The 21,597-nt window shown below is 45.6% G+C and overlaps 1 protein-coding gene across 1 annotated transcript; it reads left to right on the top strand.

Annotated features, from left to right (window-relative positions):
• The first annotated feature begins 102 nt into the window (after positions 1 to 102).
• Positions 103 to 12,912, top strand: LOC131490779 (uncharacterized). The gene is made up of 4 exons (XM_058693235.1): positions 103 to 170; positions 619 to 1,078; positions 1,930 to 2,047; positions 12,770 to 12,912. The coding sequence occupies exons 1-4, from the start codon at positions 103 to 105 to the stop codon at positions 12,904 to 12,906; spliced, it is 783 nt and encodes a 260-aa protein (XP_058549218.1). The 3' UTR covers positions 12,907 to 12,912.
• The last annotated feature ends 8,685 nt before the right edge of the window (positions 12,913 to 21,597 follow it).

Here is a 21,597-nt window from a genome sequence, read left to right as displayed (position 1 = left end):
TGAACTTCAGAGACTCAGGGGTTCAGTCCAGGCCAGCCTGGCCCTGCTCTCTGTTCAAGCTTCTTGCCTGGGCAATGACCTTTCCTAGGAATGGTGGGCACCATGCAAGCCTCCAGTTACAGGATCTCAGATGTGCCTTGTGGCTTCAGCAGGACATGGTGGGCGGGGAAGTGAGTATGGACCTACCTCCTTCCTTCATTTACTTCAATGCATGTGTTGAATGAATAAATGATACGGAGAGGAGTCACAATCCCTCCTGCTCTCCAGGAACTAAAGGTCCTATGGAAGAATGCACAGCATTCCTCTTGTTACCAAGGAGACCATGTCAACTTTCTTAAGTGACCCAAGCCTATGTGCTACAAAGGGTGGAAACAGGTGTTTTCTACTTCTGCCGGGCACTGTGGATTGGTTCACAATCTAATTTTCGTCTTAGTTCTCCTGTGAAAACACGTGGACATAATGCGTTTTTTAAATACTAAATTTAACCAACAAGGCTCATTAGGGAAAAAAAAAAAAAAACCTGCACGGTCATTTCTAAACTTTACGTAAAAAACCTTGGCATGTGCATTTTTTTTCTGGTCTTTTTTTTTTTTTTTTATAAAACATTTTGAAAATCAGAAAAGGCGGCACTTCTGGCGTTTCCCGCCTCCAAGGAAAAGGGCACAGAATTTTGAAGAAGACCCCACTTACTCACCCAGCTCTTGTGCAGTATGGGGGGGGAACTAAGAAGCAAGGCGAACCCGAGGAGGCGGAGAGGGGAAACACAGGGACGCGGGGCGGCTGTCCCAGAGGGCGCGCTGTCCCCGGCCGTGAGCCGCGCGCCGTCCCGCCCCGCCGCCCCGCCCACCGCGCCCGCCGCGCCCGCCGGCCTCCGAGGTGGGCGAGGCGGGGATGCTGTGGGCGGGGCCTAGAGGGGTGGGACCGGGGGCGTGGCGGGCGGGTTCCGAGCCCCTTGGCCGGGAGGCGCTGTCGGCCAGCGCGGCGAGCGCAGCTCAGCGCCCGGCGGGTGCGCGGCGGGCTTGGGGTGCCGCGCGGTAGCGCACCCCCCTGCGCCCCAGCGGCCGCGGGCTTGCTGCAGGTAACCGACTCTTCCACCTCGCCCGCTCCATACCGGCAACCTCGATCTCCTGCTATGGCGCCCGGCGGCGGGTGGAGGGATGGGAAGGATGTGAGGGAGGGAGCCGGCTCTCACCCCGGGCGGGGTGGGCTCTCGGGAAGAGGAAGCGGAGGGCCGGAGGGAGCGGACGCGCGGTGGGAGTGAGGCGGGCGCGTGTGCACGCGGGACGCCTTCCCTGCGCCTTACTCCTGGTCCGATCCGTGGAACCCGGGGAGAGGACTCCGGTGCCCCGTGTCACCTGGAAGCCACTTTTTCCTGCCTTCTTTCCCCCCCCCCCCCCGATCCGGGTAGCGGGTAGGAGCTGAGAAATCGGAGTTAGCTGCAGCCGAGGGTAGGCAGAGAGCGAACAGTTAAGTCGCTGCCGTCCCTTGGGTGCCAGCAGCTCTAACTTGATTTAATGCTCCCCGTAGCCCTGCGAAGAGGCATCATTACCCCCCGTCTTACTGATGAGGATGCCCACACCGGGATGAGAAATGACTCGCCCTGGGGCAAGCCACTGGAAAGGAGACGCCAGTGGGGGACTCGGAAGCCCCCACGCTTCTCCCTCTTCTGCTCTCTTTCTGTCCATCGCGCGCGGATCTAGGAAACTCGCGCCGCTGGGTCTGTTAGGGAAACAGGTGATTCTGAAACACATTCTAGCCCCCCTCCTAGGCTTTTGGGGTATTTTTTTTGGGGGGGGGGAGTTGTTTTGTTTGGTTGGTTTGTGTTTTGTCACCTTTTTAGCACCCAGTTTCTGAATCCTTTCTTCCAATTTTTGGTTATTAGCTTTTCGAGGTGGAAGGATCCTCGCTCACAGCCTTTTCTCCTTGCAGCGCTTTCTTTCGATGCAGAACGAGCCCCAGGCACCCCAGCAGGCCGCACGCTTCTCTTTCGCGGTGGATGAGGTCGCCTGCAGATCCAGGCTGGGCCTTATGGGCTGCCCAGGCGGAGGTGAGTTTGGTAGTCACCTGGCAACCTCGGCGCCTTTTGCTTTCTTTCTTTCTAGAGGGAAGAGGGTCTTCGTTTTACAAATAGTAAGACAAGAGGCCAACTTGGAAGGATATGCGGGGTTGGCAGAAAGCAGTGGTTCCTAGCGATGAGAACAGGCTACAGGATTGTGTGGCCTGAATTTGGTGAGTGGTAGGTGAGGCACCCAGTCGGGGACTGGTCCCCTGCTCTGGGCATTCTGTCCCCCTTTCAGAGCTGTTCTGAAAGGCAGATTTGTTTTGGAAGGGAGGGGGAGGGGCGAATGGTTTTTAGAGATCAGTGTAAATTACCTGCTAGGAGCCCAGGCAGTTCCAGACAGGCTCCCCTGCCGGGGAACACGGTAACAGATTTCACTTCTGGCAAAAAAAGAAGAAACACTGAGCGCTATGGATATCTGCTCTTGCTTAATGGACTTTCCCCCCCACACGTTCAGGATGGTAGTTTCGGGAAACTTGGAGTTCTTAGAAAGGGCTAACTCTTCAATTTTAAAAAGAACAATGTAATAAACTGTGTGTTTACTTTTACAAAGTTTTTGTTGGTAAGTGGAAGGAGTTGAGTTTTCCATTTCATGGTGAGGGTTTGAAGGTTGCTTCCAGGTTGTTCTTCGGTGACTGGCTCTGGGAAGGACCTCCTTAGCCTGGCCCCCAAATCTGTAGTGGGTTTCATCCTTCTTTAATTATAATTCAGCCTTGACTGATTATAATACTACTTCCAACCACAAGCTGCTTTTTTTCCATTTGTGACTTAGTTGCTTAACACTAAGAAAAATGTTGTCCCTGAGAACTTTCCACTATGTACAAAATCACCTATGGGTAGGGACTGAACGATGATGGACGGGGGAGTTAAGGGGGCCTTGGTTAGTCGTGGGTGACTTACAGTGGACCTGCTAAAAAAAAAAAATCTGTGTGGGTATTGACCGTTCCCTACCCATAACCATGCAGGGATTCTGGCCCAGTGTGACCAAACCTTTCTGCCCGCCCCTCAACAGCTGAAAAATCTTCATTAAAAAAACAATTTTTTTTTAATGTGTATTTATTTTTGAGAGACAGAGTGCAAGTGGGGAGGGCAGAGAGAAGGAGACACAGAATCCGAAGCTGGCTCAAGGCTCTGAGCTGTCAGCACAGAGCCCCAAGTGGGGCTCGAACCCACGAACTGTGAGATCATGACCCAAGCCAAAGTCGCCCAACCAAATGAGCCACCCAGGCGCCCCTTCATTTTTTTTTTTTTTAAAGTGAAACCTGATTTAAATATTGGCTCTTTTTTAAAACCCAAGAAATCAAGTCAAATTTGGTTCATGCATCATTCATTGTTAGATCTTAGAAACTGCTCTACTTGGTGATTGCGTTCTCCGGTGAATGAAAAATTCTGACCTATGATGGTATTGTGCATTTGCTGCGGAGTGACGTGGTGCGAAACAGATGAATACTGTTGAAAAGGATTTCTTCTGATTCTGTGTCTGTTTTCTGTGAAGTATGGGGGTACTTCAGCTGCACTGAGTTAAGGAGTCTTTTATGGGCCAAGGAATTTTAGTGACCAAGGAATTGTGTCACTATTTGTAAGAGTCATCCTAATGAAAATTTATTCATGGTTCTAGTTCAGAATGTCAAATGCCTAACTCCCTGGCTTATAAGAGGAGTTCCCAAATGACTGTTCATATAAATCATGTGTGTTTCTCTTGGGGGCCTATCTGTATTCTTCTTTTTTTTTTTTTTTTTTAATGTTTATTTATTTTTGAGAGAGAGAGAGACAGGATGGGGGCGGGGGGAGGCTGGGGAAGAAGGGGGCAGAGAGGGAGGGAGACACAGAATCCGAAGCAGGCTCCAGGCTCTGAGCTGTCAGCACAGAGCCCGAGGTGGGGCTTGAACTCATGGACCGGACCATGAGATCATGACCTGAGCCGAAGTCGGAAGTTCAACTAAGCCACCCAGGTGCCCCGCTTATCTGTATTCTTAACCACATTGGCTTTGGATGCCTGGCTTAGGGTTGTGCTTCCTTGCTGCCCATCTGTGGCAAATGCTATGGCTGTTTAGAACAGTGTTTCTCAAATTTGACATTTTTTGGCCAGTTAAGCTTTTGTTGTGGAGATTGTACTGTGTGCATTGTGAGATGTGCACCAGCCTCTCCCCCCCCCCCCCCCCCCACCACCCTCTGGATGCCAACAGGCTCCTCCCTACAGTTACCACAATCTGAACGACTCCAGAGGTTGCCACATGTCCCCTGGAGGACAAAGTTGCCTGGTTGAGGGAAAGAATGAGCCAGTTTTGGAAGTGCTGTAGCACTTAGGAACTACACTATAAATACAATTAACTTTTAAGCTTCTAGTGACTAGAGAAGCTATGTGTAATGTTTAAACAAACATCTGCATTTTAAAATATTCTTATAATAAAAGTGACTAAACTGGTGTTCTTGGTGAACAGCCACACATGTCCTGCCAGGATTTGTCTCCAAGGAAGGCTTAAGTGCAGTTGTTAAGTCTCCAAAGTTTAAACTCTTGAGTTCCACACCATCAGCACGGGGCTCTAACTTAAGGAACCATGAGATGGGACCTGAGCCGAAATCAAGAGTTGGAGGCTTAACCAACTGGGCCACCCAGGCGCCCCATGTCTTTTAATTTTTTTAAGGTGATAAGATGTCAATGAACCACACTTGTTGATTTGGAAATTGACCCAATCCCTAATAGAACTCCAAGAAAAAAATTCTACGCAAGAATTTTAATAACGAAACTTACTGTAGATCATGTTCAGAGGAGAATTTAGTTTTAGGAAACATTAAAAGCTTTTAGCTAACAGCAATAACAAAGACAACCATATATTTCTGTAGTCTGCGAATTTTTTTTTCCCTTGTGTTTATTTTTGAGAGATAGAGCATGAGCGGAGGAGGGGCAGAGAGAGAGGGAGGGAGAGGGAGAGAGCGGGATAGAGTGGTGAAACCATTTATGGTGTTCGGGAACCCCGGAGGGGAGCAGGTTGGCATGAGGCTGGGAGGGAAGGGAGTTCCATTCAGACAGGTTTTGCTTGTGAGGCATCCCACTGGGGATAAGGAATTGGCATCTGGAACTCATGAAAGAGATGGGCTGCGGGGCACCTGGTGGCTCCATCAGTTGAGCATCCGACTCTTGATTTCAGCTCAGGTCATGATCCCAGGGTCATACATGTTGGCAGCTGTTGCATGTAAATAACCACTGTATATAAGAAAGATCATTTGAGGAGGGGTATGGGATGACAAGAGGAGGCACTGACCTGGAGAGAAAAACCAAAACAGACATAGACGACATGGAGGAAATATGGGGACTGTGGGTGTTCTTTTCTTTCTTTCTTTCTTTCTTTCTTTCTTTCTTTCTTTCTTTCTTTCTTTCTTTCTTTCTTTCTTCCTTCCTTCCTTCCTTTCTTTCTTTCTTTCTTTCTTTCTTTCTTTCTTTCTTTCTCTTTCTTTTTCTTTCTTTCTTTTCTTTCTTTCTTTCTTTCTTTCTTTCTTTCTTTCTTTCTCTCTCTCTTTCTTTCTCTCTTTCTTTTTCTTTCTTTCTTTCTTTCTTTCTTTCTTTCTTTCTTTCTTTCTTTCTTTCTTTCTTTCTTTTCTTCCCTCCCTCCCCTCCCTCCCTCCCTCCCTCCCTTCTTTCCTTCTTCCTTCCTTCCTTCCATTTTCCACTAGTGATTGGAGGGACTCAAACAAGTTCTGAGGTTGCTGGCAAGTTCCTGATGGAGAGGGAGAGGCCAAAGATGTGGGAGTGAGAAATACTTGAAGAATGAGCGGGCCAGGTTTCAGAGAAGGCAAAAAGCTCTTCGATTCCATTACACAGGTTGGGGGATTGGTCTTTGATGGAAGGAGGGAGGGAGAGGTTGGATAAGGGGCCTCAGATTTGAGCTCTCTGAAGGAGGAGGCAAAACCTGCTGAGTAGGGAGTGTTTGTGTGTGAAGCCAGATATTCCGTCAGCCAGTATTTATCAAGAATTTTCCAGTGCCCCACATGGTGGTAGGGTCCTTGGACAGTATTGTAAATAATGTTGATTGCCACTGTGCTTAGCCCTGACAGAATAAGAAATACGTGTTTGGTCTTTGTCCTTGGTTCCTGACCGAGCTCTGAAGCCCTTGGAATTTCCTGAGAGATTGGGAGGAGAGGAATGTCTTTTGTTATTCATTAAAGCTCTTTTCCATACCTGAGTTTATGCTCCTGAGGTAGCTTAGGCGTGGGGGCACCTAGGTGGCCTTTGGGGTAGCTTAGGCGTGGGGGCACCTAGGTGGCCTCAGGGTGGGGCTGGTCACCAACCAGAACAAGTAATTAGAGAGCTGAAGCTTTTAGCCCCCAACCACTGTCCTCTGGGAAGACAGGAGGGGCATGCCTGGATACTGGGCTATGAAAACTCTGGATCCACCCAATTTGGAGAACTTCTGGGTTGATGAACACCTCGAGATGGCGGGAGGAAAGGGAGTCCACCAGGAACCCTCCAAGGTAATTGTGAAGTTTCACAGTGACAGGGAGAGTGACTGCTTTTCAAAAGAACTGTGGCTACAGAGACCCATTCTGGAAACAGCTGCTGGGAAATGTTTTCACCGCTAACGTAAACATGTTGCCAAGAAATACGGTAGGTTTCGTGACTGACCAAAACTTTTTATTTTTAATTTCTTAAAAAATGTTTTATTTTTTTTTGAGAGAGCGCGAGCGGGGGAGGAGCAGAGAGGGGGCAGTGGGTACAGAGGAGCCGAAGGGGCTCTGGGCTGACTGGCTGAGGGCAGCAAACCGGAAGCGGGGCTGGAACCCACAAATCGTGAGGTCACGACCTGAGCCGAAGTCAGATGCTCAGCCCACTGAGCCCCCCCGGGCGCCCCTCAAATCTCTTTAAAAAAAAAACCTTTAGAAACTTAGAAAAGGAATTGTCTGACAAAATCTTTCAAGTGAAGACGATCCCTGGGTTTTGACCCATTTGTCAGATTTATAAAAATGTGATGACACCCAGTGGCGGTCTGCGAGGACAGTTGATGTGAGAACTACTAGCTGAAATTCACCAAAAAACCCGCTTTGTATAATTGGTGGGTAGATTGAACACTAAGTATCAAGAATCAGGGAGCGGAGCTGTGAGTGTTCTACTGTGTTCCCCAGCCTATCCCTGTCACCCCAGACAGCCCTTATTTATTTATTTTTTTTATTAAAAAAAATTTTTTTTTTACCGTTTATTTATTTTTGAGACAGAGAGAGACAGAGCATGAACAGGGGAGGGTCAGAGAGAGAGGGAGACACAGAATCCAAAACAGGCTCCAGGCTCTGAGCTGTCCGCACAGAGCCCAACGCGGGGCTCGAACTCACGGACCGTGAGATCATGACCTGAACCGAAGTCGGCCGCTTAACCGACTGAGCCACCCAGGTGCCCCCCAAGACAGCCCTTACAATGTTAGAATACACAAGCTTGGAGCGTCCTTCAGAGTGCTCTATCACAACATCATTAACCAAGAGATTTTCAAAAATTAAACAGATTTAGTAATACATTGCTTTCACTACAAATATTAATAACAATTCATCTTTTATGCCGTAAGTGACTAAACGAATAGGCTTTAGTCCTCCTCTCCCCGTCTTTTTTGTTTTACAATGTGCAGAATTTATTAGCGCAGTAGGGTGGCAGGATTTTTTTTTTTTTACCTCAAAACCTGGGATTTGTCGTCTTACCCCTTCGAGGAGTGACGAGGCGACACAAAATGAGCAGCAGGCAGAGGTCTTTGGAGTATCGGATCAGAAAGCAAGAAGAGTATGAGCTCTCTTCACAGAGAGGGGGCGTTGGAAAGTTAGTGCCTGCGATTATAGGGGAGGGTCCTTGTTTTATGAGGTTCTAGTCACGCCCCTCCCCTTCCTTCCCCCAGGTTCCTTCTCAGGTTTTACTCTTCATTGGCTTGACACCTCTAGGTGCTGGGTGGTCCATTCCTGATTGGCTCGTTTCCATTGTATGAGGGGTGGTCTTCGGCCCTAAGGTGAGGTTCCCGGTGGGTCACTGGTCTTCTGGTCTACTGATTTTGAGTCAGGTCTTGTGTCAAATTCCTGAAGGAAACCTGAAGGGGAGTAGGTGGGGTCTGTTACATTCTTAAGAGGAACCTTACCCCTGAGGGGGTTTGCTGTGGTCAGACATTCCCAGCCTTGTTCCAAAATGTGTGTTCTTCCCTACCTGGGGACTTGAGGTCCTGATCTTTTCCTTCTCTGCCTATTTTATTCTGTCGTTTCCTATCATAGTAGTACACGAAATTTTTTCAGAAATATACATATATCGATAGGACTTTACTCAAAGGTTTTACTCTTAGTGTTGGTGCAAAAAAATTTACAAGCCTATCACTGAAAGTGGAGTCAAAGTGGGGCTCCCCCCACAGCAATTTGAGAAACCGATTTCCTTATAAAACTACCTCTTCCCCATGACGTGCTCCTATAATTCATTCATGGAGAACAAAATTGCCACTAGAGCTCAAACTCTGAAAAGCAACGAATACAAAGTGTATGTGTCTTGCTTCTCTCGAAATGTGTACATTCAGCTTACTTTTAGATAATCCACTTTAAATGCTTTAAAAAAGAGAGAGAGAAGAAGAAGAAGAAAAGAAACTTCTGGAGTGTTGTGGCCAGTGATATGCTCTAGGACAGGTAAATGCATTAAGTCATTTCAACATAGGCCATGTGGTTCTCGACTCAAGCCGTTTGGGTCTTTTTGGTAAGCAGATTGGAGAGGGCTACAGTCTCCTCTGCAGGTGAAGGTGAGGGTTCCAAACCAAGTCTTGAGTCCATTCTGCCCCGTCTGGGGACTCTGACCGCATCTCCCACAAAAGGCTCATTTGGGGTAGCAGCAGGATTCAGCTGATCACCGGCTTGCAATCAAGTAGTCATGAGTTTTCTGGAATCAGTGGTGGGACCCAGGAATGCGCCCAAGGCACTATCCTGGGCTAATCGACTTGCTGGGCTTGATTGTCCTTTTGATATGCGTGCAGAACGCACCTCTGGGATGCCCCAGTTCCATCCACAGAGTTGGAACACCCCATCTCATCTTTGCTTACTCTTTTCTCATGTCAATCTCGTTAAAAGTCATTAAGTTCATCCAGGAAGCTTCATTTCTACCACCATTGCTAATGAACAAAACACTTGGTTTACAACAAAAATTCCGGAAGTAGTAGCTGCTAGTGGAGTATGGCCATCCCAGGAGTGAGTCCCTTGTAACCTCCCCAGCCCCAGGGGGCACCCTCAGAGCTATTGTTTCTAGCCCGGCTGGCTAGCTGTTCTGGAAAGTTCCTTTCAGCACTATAATGGATGCATTGTTCCCAAAATAGGTTTTTTTTTTTTTTTTTGCAATTTATGATATTTATTTATTTATTTTTTATTTTCTATTTTTCAAAAATTTACATCCAAATTAGCATATAGTACAACAATGATTTCAGGAGTAGATTCCTTAGTGCCCCTTACCCATTTAGCCCACCCCCCCCCCCACAACCCCTCCAGTAACCCTGTTTGTTCTCCATATTTACGAGTCTCTTCTGTTTTGTCCCCCTCCCTGTTGGTATATTATTTTTGTTTCCCTTCCCTTCTGTTCATCTGTTTTGTCTCTTAAAGTCCTCATATGAGTGAAGTCATATGATTTTTGTCTTTCTCTGACTACTTTCACTTAGCATAATACCCTCCAGTTCCATCCACGTAGATGCAAATGGCAAGATTTCATTCTTTTTGATTGCCGAGTAATACTCCATTGTGTGTGTGTGTGTGTGTGTGTGTGTGTGTGTGTGTGTGTATATATATATATATATATATATATATATATATATATATACACCACATCTTCTTTATCCATTCTTCCATCGATGGACATTTGGGCTCTTTCCATAGTTTGGCTATTGTTGATAGTGCTGCTATAAACATGGGGGTGCATGTGTCCCTTCGAAACAGCACACCTGTATCCCGTGGATAAATGCCTAGTAGTGCAATGGCTGGGTCGTAGGGTAGTTCTATTTTTAGGTTTTTGAGGAACCTCCATACTGTTTTCCAGGGTGGCTGCACCAGCTTGCATTGCCAGTTCCCAAAATAGTTTTTAACTATATTGGCCCAACCTATAATTTCCCCCAGAAGGCTCAACCGATAACCTTTGTGTGAATTCCTTGAGATCAGGGAGACACATTTTTTATGATTGTATTTTTCCCCCAGAACCTAGGATTCCGTTTTGTGTAATAGCTGCCTGGGTGTGGAATTGAATTGAGTGCATTCGGGTTAGTAAACCTGAAATACAGTTGCTGATTTTGGAGGTCTGAAAAAAGTTACCTGTAAGAATAAACTAAAGATTTGAACGTTGTCCAGAGAAGAGAAAATCTGAATAATAATAATAATGAACAAATTGCTAATGTTTATTAAGGGCCCATCTGTCAAATATAAGTTTTTGACTTATATTTTTCTTTATGAAAACTCTAAGGTACACATGACCCTAATTCAATCAAATGGCCAAAAACTATTATTCTTCTCCTTCTTTTTTTTAATGTTTATTTATTTTTAAGAGAGATGGAGAGAGGGGGACAGATCTGAAGCAGGCTCTGTGCTGACAGCAGTGAGCCCGATGCGGGGCTCAAACTCCCAGACATGGTCATGAGATCATGGCCTGAGCCAAAGTCAGCCGCCGAACCGACTGAGCCACCCAGGTGCCTCTGTTCTTGTTGTTCTCATTTGTTATAATTTTTACCAGAGAAGAAGCCGAAGCCTGGAGAATTTAAGAGCTTACAGGAGTCTGAGTTAGTGGGTGATGATACCCAGTTTTTGAGCTGAGCAGTCTGGCTTCAGAGCTGAAATCATTGCTACTAAACTGTCCTTCTTCTCCCATGTAAACATACTCAAGAGGAAATATTGAGCCCCTGGTAATCAAAGAAATACAAAATGAAACTCAGTGATGTAGCATTTTACAGCTGGGATATTGACAGAAATAATTACACAGTGGATGAATATGTGGTACATAGTTAAGATAATTACATAGTAAATGTAGAGAAAATGGTGCTCAGATATTATGAGTGGCAGTATAAGTGACTATAGTCCGTTTGGAAGGCAGTCAAGAGCCACAGAAACTTGGAAGTTTTGATCCAAGCATCCTATTCCTAGAAATCCTTTATAAAGCCAAGAGAAAACACTATGTGTATCTTCAAAAGAGTTCATAGTTCATGTTCATAACAATATAATTTGGAAATACCCTTAGTATCCAACTATAAGACACCTACTAATTGTGGCAAAAACAATAAAGACTCTCTGGTGTCCATTAAAAAATAATGGGGAAAAAAAAAACAAAACCAGAATAGGAAATTGAATCCCAGATGCTATGACATCTACTCACAAATATAAGTCAGTAGTGTCCCTGGACAGGCATCAGAAGGGAATACGAAAATGATGTGTAACCGGCCTGGAACTCTAAGTAGCTTTTTGTTTGTTTGGAAAGTGTCTTTACTGTAATGCTTTGCGAGCCTGTTTTGTTGTTTTTTTTTTTTAATTTTTTTTAAATGTTTTTATTTATTTTTGAGACAGAGAGAGGCAGAGCATGAGCAGGGGAGGGGCAGAGAGAGAGGGAGACACAGAATCCGAAGCAGGCTCCAGGCTCTGCGCTGTCAGCACAGAGCCCGACGCGGGGCTCGAACTCACAGACTGTGAGATCATGACCTGAGCCGAAGCCGGACGCCTAACCGACTGAGCCACCCAGGCGCCCCGCGAGCCTGTTTAACCGGAGCTTATGTTGGAGGATTTGGGCCATTTAATCTCAGTTTGCAATTTTGAGTGAAAATTAAAGACTTAAACATTTCAAAGGTGCTTGAAAAAAATACCCCTTCCCCCAAACAAAAAGAGGACCACTGAATCTTTTCGGGTGTGTGCTTCTCAAATTTGTCCAGTGATCACTGACAATGTATTTGGAACCTTGTTTTTTAATGGGTTTATTCTGTACAGACTGGAATGCAGCTTATCTGGATGCTGTTTCATCTCGAAAACCTTTTTTTTTTCATGTTATTACGTAGAGAATTCCCTCATTCTTGGCTTTGGCAATACCTTTGAATTCAAGAAAGATACCTAAATGTAATCTGGATACAATGAAAATGTTGGATAAAGTTTGCCACTCAAATTTATGCACCTGCTTTGAGGGAATGGTCAGGTCACTTATCACACTGGGTATCTGAGGTTGAAGAGGTTGCTCTGCTGTACCTTAGGGCTGAAGCCTTCAGAAGAAGAGTTTGTCTTACTGACACCCGCAGGAACGTTTGGAAGGTTCTGGGGGTCCTTGGAAGGTAGGAGGTAGGGCAAGGTATGGTTCGAAGCAGTTAAAACAACTGGATCCAGGGTTGTTCTTGGCCGGAAAGTGAGACTGCTCTGTTCCCTCTGCCTTTGGGGAGTCAGCCCTGCTGGTAAACTGGAGCCAACGACCTTAGTCAAGGCAGCCTAAAGCCTCAGTTTCCTTGACTGTCGAAGTGAGAGGGAAAGTAGCTAGTTCCAGGGTTGCGTAACTCTTCTCGTGAACAATCTCCTTAATCCCAAAATAACTTCGAGGGTAAAAGTGCCATCAATTTTAAAATCTCCTTTGTAAGGAAATGAAACCACCGCTGTAGCGAACACATAGTTCATCAAGTGCCTGTCAATTTCAGACGCTGTTAATAACATAAAAAAAGAAAGGGAGTCCTCGGACTTGATTCAGTACAACCTGATTGGTACTTTGTCTTGCAGCGGGACTTCCCGGTCATCGTCATCCTCCGCTCCCCGCGCTCAGCCTGGCCCGAGCTCGGCTTCCCCAGCCCCTGTCCACCGCCCACCTGCTGAGGAGCAGCAGAGTGCTGTGTCACTCAGGAGTTGGGGACCCCTGACCGAACCCAACCCAAAACTTCCAAGGTAAGGTCCGTGCCGAAGATTCGATGAGCACCACGTCGTACGGCCAGTTCTTTGAGGTTTCTTTATAGAGACTCCATCTGTCAGACCACACACAGGGGGCTTCAAATTCACGGTATGCTCCTCAACGCACCGTAACTGGGAGCATTTAGATACTGTACTCTGGTTTTCTTATCTGGAAAAGACTATGAGCTTGAAGGTACATTTAACAAAAGCATCCAAGGCATTCATTGCTGTACCTTTTGTTGAGGGAAAGAGGGGATTTTCCTTTCTTTTTTTTTTCTTCCTTCCTTCCTTTCTTCCTCCCTTCCATCCTTCCCTTCCCTCCCTCTCTCCTCTTTCTTTCTTTCTTTCTTTCTTTCTTTCTTTTTCTCCCTCTCTCTCCCTCTTTCTTTTCTTTCTTTCTTTCTTTCTCTCCCTCTCCCTCTTTCTTTTCTTTTCTTTCTTTCTTTCTTTCTTTCTTTTTTTTTTTTTAAGTTTATTTATTTTTGGGACAGAGAGAGACAGAGCATGAATGGGGGAGGGTCAGAGAGAGAAGGAGACAGAATCTGAAACAGGCTCCAGGCTCCGAGCTGTCAGCACACAGCCCGACGCGGGGCTCAAACTCACGGACCGCGAGATCATGACCTGAGCCGGAAGTCGGCCGCTCAACCGACTGAGCCACCCAGGCGCCCTCTTTCTTTCTTTCTTTCTTTCTTTCTTTCTTTCTTTCTTTCTTTCTTTCTTTCTTTCTTTCTTTCTTTTTCTTTCTTTCTTTCTTTCTTTCTTTCTTTCTTTCTTTCTTTCTTTCTTTCTTTCTTTCTTTCTTTCTCTTTCTTTCTTTCTTTCTTTCTTTCTTTCTTTCTTTCTTTCTTTCTTTCTTCCCTTCCTTCCTTCCTTCCTTCCTTCCTTCCTTCCCAGGGAACTTCCTTCCTTCCCTCCCTCCTTCCTTCCCAGGGAACAGCATGAATAGAGGGGGTGGGCTAGGAGTCTGAGACTAGCCCAATTACCAGTAGCTCACTGACAATGTGCATGGACCAGTTACAGAGACCAGGTTATGTGGAATTTCATGCTAAAATGGGAGATGATGGTGATGACACCTCTTCTGTTTATGGAGAAGCTACCACATACTAGTCCCTGTACGAAGTGCTTTGTAGGGTTTTCTAAACACCACCAACCCCATGAGGAGGGCATTATGACCTCGATTTTTCAGATGAGGAAGCTAATAACACTTGGAGAGATTAGGCAGCTTGCTGAAATCATGCATTAAGGCGTGACATAGTTTCGGGGCACCTGGGTGGCTCAGTTGGTTGAGGGACCAGCTTCGGCTCAGGTCATGATCTCATGGTTTGTGAGTTCGAGCCCTGCATCGGGCTTTCTGCTGTGAGCACCGAACCCTCTTTGGATCCTCTGTCTGCCTCTCTCTCTGCCCCTCCCCTGCTCACACTCTCTCTCTCTCAAAAATAAATAAATATTAAAAAAAGAAAAAGGACATGACATAGTTGGGATTTATAGTCCCTCCTATTTGAGTTCACACTGCTGTTTTTCTCTGTGGCTCACTCTGTGAGTGAGTGACGTTCAATTTCAAAGAAGGGACGATCAACTGCAATTTGGGGACAGGACCTAGAGGTTGAGCTGGACTTTGACCTGTTGAAAAGAGCACTTCTCATTTCTGCCAAAGATTAACTTGATATTTTTCTGTATGATAGAGAATATCTACCCTGACAATTGTGATTAGCAGGCCAAAAATCCAGACACATGTTATGACCTGGAATTTTAGGACTTCCTTTAAAAACAAAAAGGAATCTAGTCTTTTGGAATTAGAACTTCTGGTCCTGGGAAGTATTTAAAGCCTGGAATATTTGAAATCGGGATTGTTCAGAAAACGCTTGACACACGGGCTGTGTGATGAGCAGGTGGGATGGAAACCAGGGCCAGTGTTGAGATGTCTCTGCTAGAGAATTGTTCTTGATGTGTGGCCCGGCCAGCCATGTGCTCTCTGTGCCCTAGTTTTCTCATCATCCAAATTAAGAGCGGACAAAATGAACTTGAATGTGCCTTTCAAATCCAAAGTTCCATTTCCATACCACCGTGGTGGTCTATTCAATAGTCTAAACCACCTAGGATTAGATTTAAAAAAGTGAAAGAAAAAAGTTTACTACTTTTCAGTCTGGAAGTTTGAAGTGAACGATAAGATCTCTCACGCTTGATTTTGGCCTGCAGTGGTAATGAGGTGAAGATTCCTTTTTTACAAATGTGTATGTGCACCCACGTGCATAAGTAGATATATTTCATTTAAGTCTATCGAGGTCTGCCTCCACAAATGAACTCTGCCGCCTTAGTGGACCTGTCTGTCCCATTTCAAAGTTAGTTTAGCCCTAAGTCCTGCATTCAGGAAAGTGGGATAACACTAAAGATGTGTAGGCAGTCTTTGAGAGGGGGGCAGACAGATGATCATTGTTCTTTACCTTCAAATTTTCATGACACTAACCTACAAAGGTTTTTTGTGTTCACACAACCTGGGTTCACTCCTCCCAGTGCTCTCCTAACATATGTTCCTTCATGCCGTGTCTTCTCTTAATTTAAAAAGCCTCTTTTGGGGCGCCTGGGTGGCTCAGTCAGTTAAGTGTCCAACTTGGCTCAGGTCATGACGTCACGGTTCTTGAGTTCGAGCTCCACATCGGGCTGTGCGCTCGACTCCTCTGTCTGCCTCTCTTTCTGTCCCTCTCCTGCTCGTGCGCTCTTTCTCTCTGTCTCGAAAATATAAATGAGCATTAAAAAAAAATCTATTCATTGTTGTGGTTTACCACATTGAGAAACACACTTCTTGTTGTAATAGATTTTGGAAAGAGGTCTTCAGGGCTATGGAACATGAGGGGCAAACAGCTATTATCTCTCACTTTCCTTTTCGTTTTAAAACTGGGTTTGCCATACATCACAGTCTCTTCCTTTGCTTCAGGCTTTCAGATGTGTTCTCTCTCCTTTTTCCTACTGTCTGAATCCTACTCATCTTCCAAGATTCAGGTCAGCTGTATTCGAGGAAGCCTTCTGGATCCTTTCTTTCCTTTTTTTTTTTTTTTTAAAGTTTATTTATTTTCAGAGAGAGAGAATGAGCAGGGGAGAGGCGGAGAGAGAGGGAGAGAGACAATCCCAAGCAGGCTCTGTCAGCACAGAGCCCAGAGTGGGGCTCGAACTTGCGAAGTGAGATCATGACTCGATCCGGGGCTTGAACTCGCGAACTGATATCGTGACCTGATCCGGAACCAAGAGGCAGACCCTTAACTGACTGAGCCACCCAGGTGCATCTCCTTTCTTTCCCTCTTGGTGGATTTACAGCTTTCAGTTAGTTCTGCGGCAGAGACCTGGGTGCGGTGCATCTGGCCAGCTGAGGCCGCTAGGCAGAAATGGTAGGTTTCAAGTTCCTCTTTCTGGCATCAGCTACTTAAGGGCTTGGTTGTGCCTCCAGGGGAAGAAGCAATAGGGAGAAAAGTGAATGCTATTTCCAGCCATGAATGAAGTTCATTGAAGTTCATAGCTTCGTCCCACAATAGTATAGTGAATAAATGAAAAAAAAGCTATAGACCTTTTCATGCCATTAATTCAGGTGTAGAGAACCCTTTCTTTACCTCTTCCTTCCCTTCTTTCTCTCATATAGGTGATCACACAGATGAAACCTATGTATAATTTCATCTAAAATCAGGAACAGGTCATTGAGAAACTCTCATTAGTTATGCTATATAATTTAATTTTTTTTAATGTTTATTTTCTTGAGAGAGAGAGAGACAGAGCACGAGCAGGGGTGAGGCAGAGAGAGAGAGAGGGAGACACAGAATCTGAGGCAGGCTCCAGGCACTGAGCTGTCAGCACAGAGCCCGACATGGGGCTCGAACTCGCAAACTGTGAGATCATGACCTGAGCCGAAGTCGGATGCTTAACCCACTGAGTCACCCAGGCACCCCCTGAGGTGTCACATTAGCACAAGCTCCTGAGACCCCAACAGCGTCTGCTCCTCCAGACTGGCCAGGAAAAGTTCTTGGGGTGCTCCAAGCTTAGGAGCATGATTAAAAACACCAAGCTCCACAGTTTCGGTCACCATCTCCCAGAGTTCGTTCCAGAGTTTTCTTGGGGTCCAGCCACAGAAACACAGGCAATAGGAAACCTACTATGAACAGCTCTGGACCCCATTTCCTGTGCCCTCTTTCCACACAAAATAAGATCTTACAACTGAAACACCAGATGGTGTGACTGAAGGAGAGGGCTGAACCCAGCGCCCCCCCCGCCCCCCCCACCGCAGGGCCAGGCACAGAATGTGGCACAGAGAATCACTCATTATGTCTGTTGACCGAACAGAAGGCTCTTTTTCGGGAAGCCCTCTGACTTCTGAGTCGGTAAGCATCTGACTTCTGCGCAGGTCATGATCTCACGGATTTTGAGTTCAAGCCCCGCGTTGGGCTCTCTGCTGTCAGCACAGAGCCCACTTCAGATCCTCTCTCTCCGCCCCCCTCTGCCCCTCCCCTGCTCACTTGCACGCGCTCTCTCTCTCTCTCTCTCTCAAAATAAATAAATAAACTTAAAAAAAAAAACCCTTAAAAATAAAACGTGACACCTCAGAAACCCGAGGTGACGGGCGAGGTTCCCTCCGATGAGGCCATGGACGCACAGGTGGAAGAACTCTACCCTGAATGGCAGGACATGGCCTTGGGGTCTTAGCTGCTTCCTGCCCCTTCCCTTGGCTGCTTCAGGATGGCGCTTGGTCACCCTTGATTGAGTTGCCATCTTCTGAGATCCTTGGACAGACACCTTTAGCGTTGATCACGATAGTGGCTATTTTGTTCCTGTCACGGCAGCCTCTGGGTCACGCAACGACGGTCCTTGGGAGTTTGTGAAATGGAGCCCCAGAGGAGTCTCCAGTGGGACTAGAGGCCAACTGAACTGAGACCATCCTTCCTGCAGTGGAAAGACAATGGCTGTGGACCCGGCTTTGACCTTCTGGCCGTTTGTTTACGCACGTGTTATGCGCACGTATGTGTTTTTAAGAACAAAAAACCATTTCCACTACTCAAAATGGTACAGTAGGCAACAGGTAGAGAGAATTGTTCTCCTGTATAATAGTGTTGTTTGGACCGAAGCCAGAACTACCGTGGTGGAAATTGCCGAGAAGAAAGGAGTTTACCTTTTTGAAATCTACCCTTTCTTCCTTCCCGTTGACTCACTGTCAGCTCTAACCTTACCCAAGGTTAACAGAGCTAATGAGTGCAGGGCCCTTTTTATCTTGCCCCTTGTCTCAGAGTCTTGAGTGTAATGAGAGGCTCAAGAGAAAAATCCTGATCGTTCTTAGGGGTGTGTACATATGTATACGCATATTCACATAAATCCGCTAAATCCTTCCACTTGGAGGTCTAAATAGGTTACGTCATAAATTTTTAACAAAACCTGTATTATTCCTTTCTCCCTCCCTCTTCCTGCTCTGCCTTTTCATTATTACCATTAATTATTTTAAAAAGCGTTTAGGAAATAGAGCCTGAGCCACAGGTAGCTCGTTTTCTTTCTTTCTTTCTTTCTTTTTTTTTTTTTTTTCCATTTTCTAGGTAGTGATACTTAGCTAAATTCACTGAAACTAGTAAGTGTGTGATTGGGATGAATGTCATCTTTTGGAATTGGTTTCTTTAAAATACGGAGTCTTGCACTAGTCATACTTAGCTGTTAGTTTTTACATCATAAGGTCTTCTCCCGTTTCCGAACTTAATTGCAAACCGAAATCTACCTTTGATAATCAGTGGTTTCTGGACTTCCTTTACACATATCTCCCTACGTACTTATCCTTGCGAAAACAGCCCCCCACTTCTTCTGTCTCCTCATTACCATTGGGAGAGGTGATGGATGAGATTGAACAGGAGGGGTGGTAGATGAGATTATCGCTTGGAGCAATGACGTCACTTAGAGCCTCTCCCACGGGCAGGTATGTAACGCTGGGCAAAGCACACAACCCATTGCTTTCAATGACCATCTTTCCCGTTGCTCTGTGCTCCTATTAAGGTTTCATTGGATCTCGATTGGACGGCTAGTGTGTGCATTAAGACTGATGCCCAGCAGAGCTAAGCCACAGAGCACGCCGATTGCTTTTTTCACCATTGCGTGTCTCTGGTTTCTTTGGAATCAATAATTACCACCCCCAACCCTCCATCATTTGCTTTGTTTGCAAAGTACTTTGTTCACAAGTTCACTGCCCAAACTCTGCCTGTAGTTGAAATCGGTGTTCAATATGCTTCTTCCCTTCATGTATTCCAACAGTTCCATCTAGAAGACATCTCTCCTGGGGCCTTCTGATCTGCCCCAGCCTGTTAGGGTTGTCTGTTGGCCTGTGACTTGGCCTAGGAGGTTCCTTTACTATCATCCTGGGATATACCTTTTCTGATTCTTACACCGTCTCCTTTCTTAGTTTATACTTGAAGTTTTTTGTTGGTGTTGTTTAGTTTCTTAAAGTAAACTCTACCCCCAAAGTGGACTCGAACACACAACCTCGAGATTAAGAGTTGCACGCTCTACCCACTGAGCCAGCCGGGCACCCCTATACTTGTTTTGATGGCGCTTATCCTCCAGTAATTTCCTGAGATGAAGTGCATAAAGGTAAATGTTTTGCGAATTTCCATGTCTCAAGATGTAAAAATTTTAATTTACCTTTAATTGACATAATAATTTATCTGGTTCAAAGAATTCTCATCTGGAATTATTGCCTTCAGCATTGTTGAAGGTATTCCAAGGAGTTTTCAATCTGGCACCCATTCTTTGTTTGTGAGAAATAATCTTCAGCCATTTAATTAATTGCTTCCTTTTTTTTTTTTTTTTTTCTGTTTTGCCTTTCTGGAGGTCCTGTTATATCTGGTCTGGTTCTTTCTCTAAATGACTTTTTTTTTTTTTCCCCTCTAATTTCCCCACCAGTTGGTTTGCCTGTTTGCTTAACTCCCTGAGAGTTTTCTCACTTTATTTTCCAGCACTTCTATTGAGTTTTTCAGTTTTTCCTATCATGTCATTAATTTTTTTAAGAGCTCATTTTCATTTGCTAAGTGTTCTGTTTATGTGGTTTCTTATTTTTTCTAGTCCCTGCTGTGAAGCAGACCTCCCCAAAGTAATAACATAAACATTTCCATTTTTATTTTTTGCTTACACATTCTGTGGGTCAGGAATTCAGATAAGACTTGAGTGGCTAAGAGCTGATGTCATCCGGTGGCTTCTTCACTTACATGTCTGGCACCTGGGCTGGGATGAATGAAGGCTAGGTTCATCTGGGACTGTTGACTTGGGTACTATGGACTCTCCGTGTGGCTTTTTACAACAGTGAAGCTGGTTCTTCAGGGAAATTTCTGGAGAGCAGATTTTCCAAGACCACCAATTGGAAGCTGCATAGTTTTTTGTTTTTTGTTTTTCCAGTAGGCTCTACACCCAGCAGGGAGCCCAACTCTGGGCTCAGACTCACAACCCTAAGATCCAGACCTGAGCCGAGATCAAGAGTCAGATGCTCAACTAACTAAGCCACCCAGGTGCCCCAGAAGCAGCATGGTTTTACATGACCCAGCCTTGGTGGCCATACAGTGTCACATCTGCCAAACTCTTCTGGTCAATGTAGTCATGAGGTTGACCAGATTCAAGGGGAAAGGAATTTTGACTGTTCTTGATTGTAGAATACAAGGTCATACTGCAAAAGAGCATATGGGGTGGGAGTGTTGTTTTGTCTGTTTTCAGGCTATATAATCTGTTTTAATTACTGACTGGTTGAATGCGGTATTTTTTCCTATCTGTCTGAGGACATTATTATTAATTTTCTTCTCCATATACACAATCTGTTTTTGAACATTTGGGGAAATTTCCAATTTAAGCAGCGTATTTAAGGCTTGGCCTGGTTGGATTCCCTAGTAAATAAACTCATGCTTTGGCTTGGCTGTCAAAGTGCTGGGAACTGATAGCTGGAAATAGGGAAGGATATCTCAATACCTATTGTCTTTGCGTTCACTTAACCCCACTGTTTCCTGGTTGGAAACCCCGCTTTCCATTAGGCCTGGTGTGCCCCAGGCTGCAGAAATGAAATCTCGGGTCTTGGCCAGCTGTCAGGGTAGAGACCTAACTGTTCTTATTTTTTTATTTCGTATTTTTTAAAGTTTATTTATTTATTTTGAGAAACAGCTCATGTGCAAACAGGTGAGGGGCAGAAGGAGAGAGAGAACCTAAGCAGGCTCCCGCTGTCAGTGCAGAGCCCAAGGTGGGGCTTGATCCCCAAAACTGAGATCATGATCTGAGCCAAAACGAAGAGCTGGATGCTTAACTGACTGAACCACCCAGGCCCCCCAAGACCCAACTGCTGTTTTCTTCTTAAAGTTTATTTATTTACTTTGAGAGAGACAGAGCGTGAGCAGGGGAGGGGCAGAAGGAAGGGGAGAGAGAATCCCAAGCAGGCTGTGCGCTGTCAGCACAGAGCCCACTGTAGAGCTCGAACTCACAACTGGTGAGATCATGAACCATAAGATCACGACCTGAGCTGAAACCAAAAGTTGGACGTTTGACTGACTGAGCCACCCAGGTGCCCCAAGACCCAGCTGCTTTCAAACAGCTGCCAGTCAAAACTATTTTGTTGTTGTTGTTGTTGTTGTTGTTGTTGTTGTTTTTTAAGCACTCTCACCCCCCATTGGAATCTGCCA

Source organism: Neofelis nebulosa, chromosome 12 (assembly GCF_028018385.1).
Source record: "Neofelis nebulosa isolate mNeoNeb1 chromosome 12, mNeoNeb1.pri, whole genome shotgun sequence".
Classification (NCBI taxonomy): Eukaryota; Metazoa; Chordata; class Mammalia; order Carnivora; family Felidae; genus Neofelis; species Neofelis nebulosa.
The sequence above is the reverse complement of the archived record's forward strand: the minus strand, read 5'-3'. Positions and strand labels throughout refer to the sequence as shown.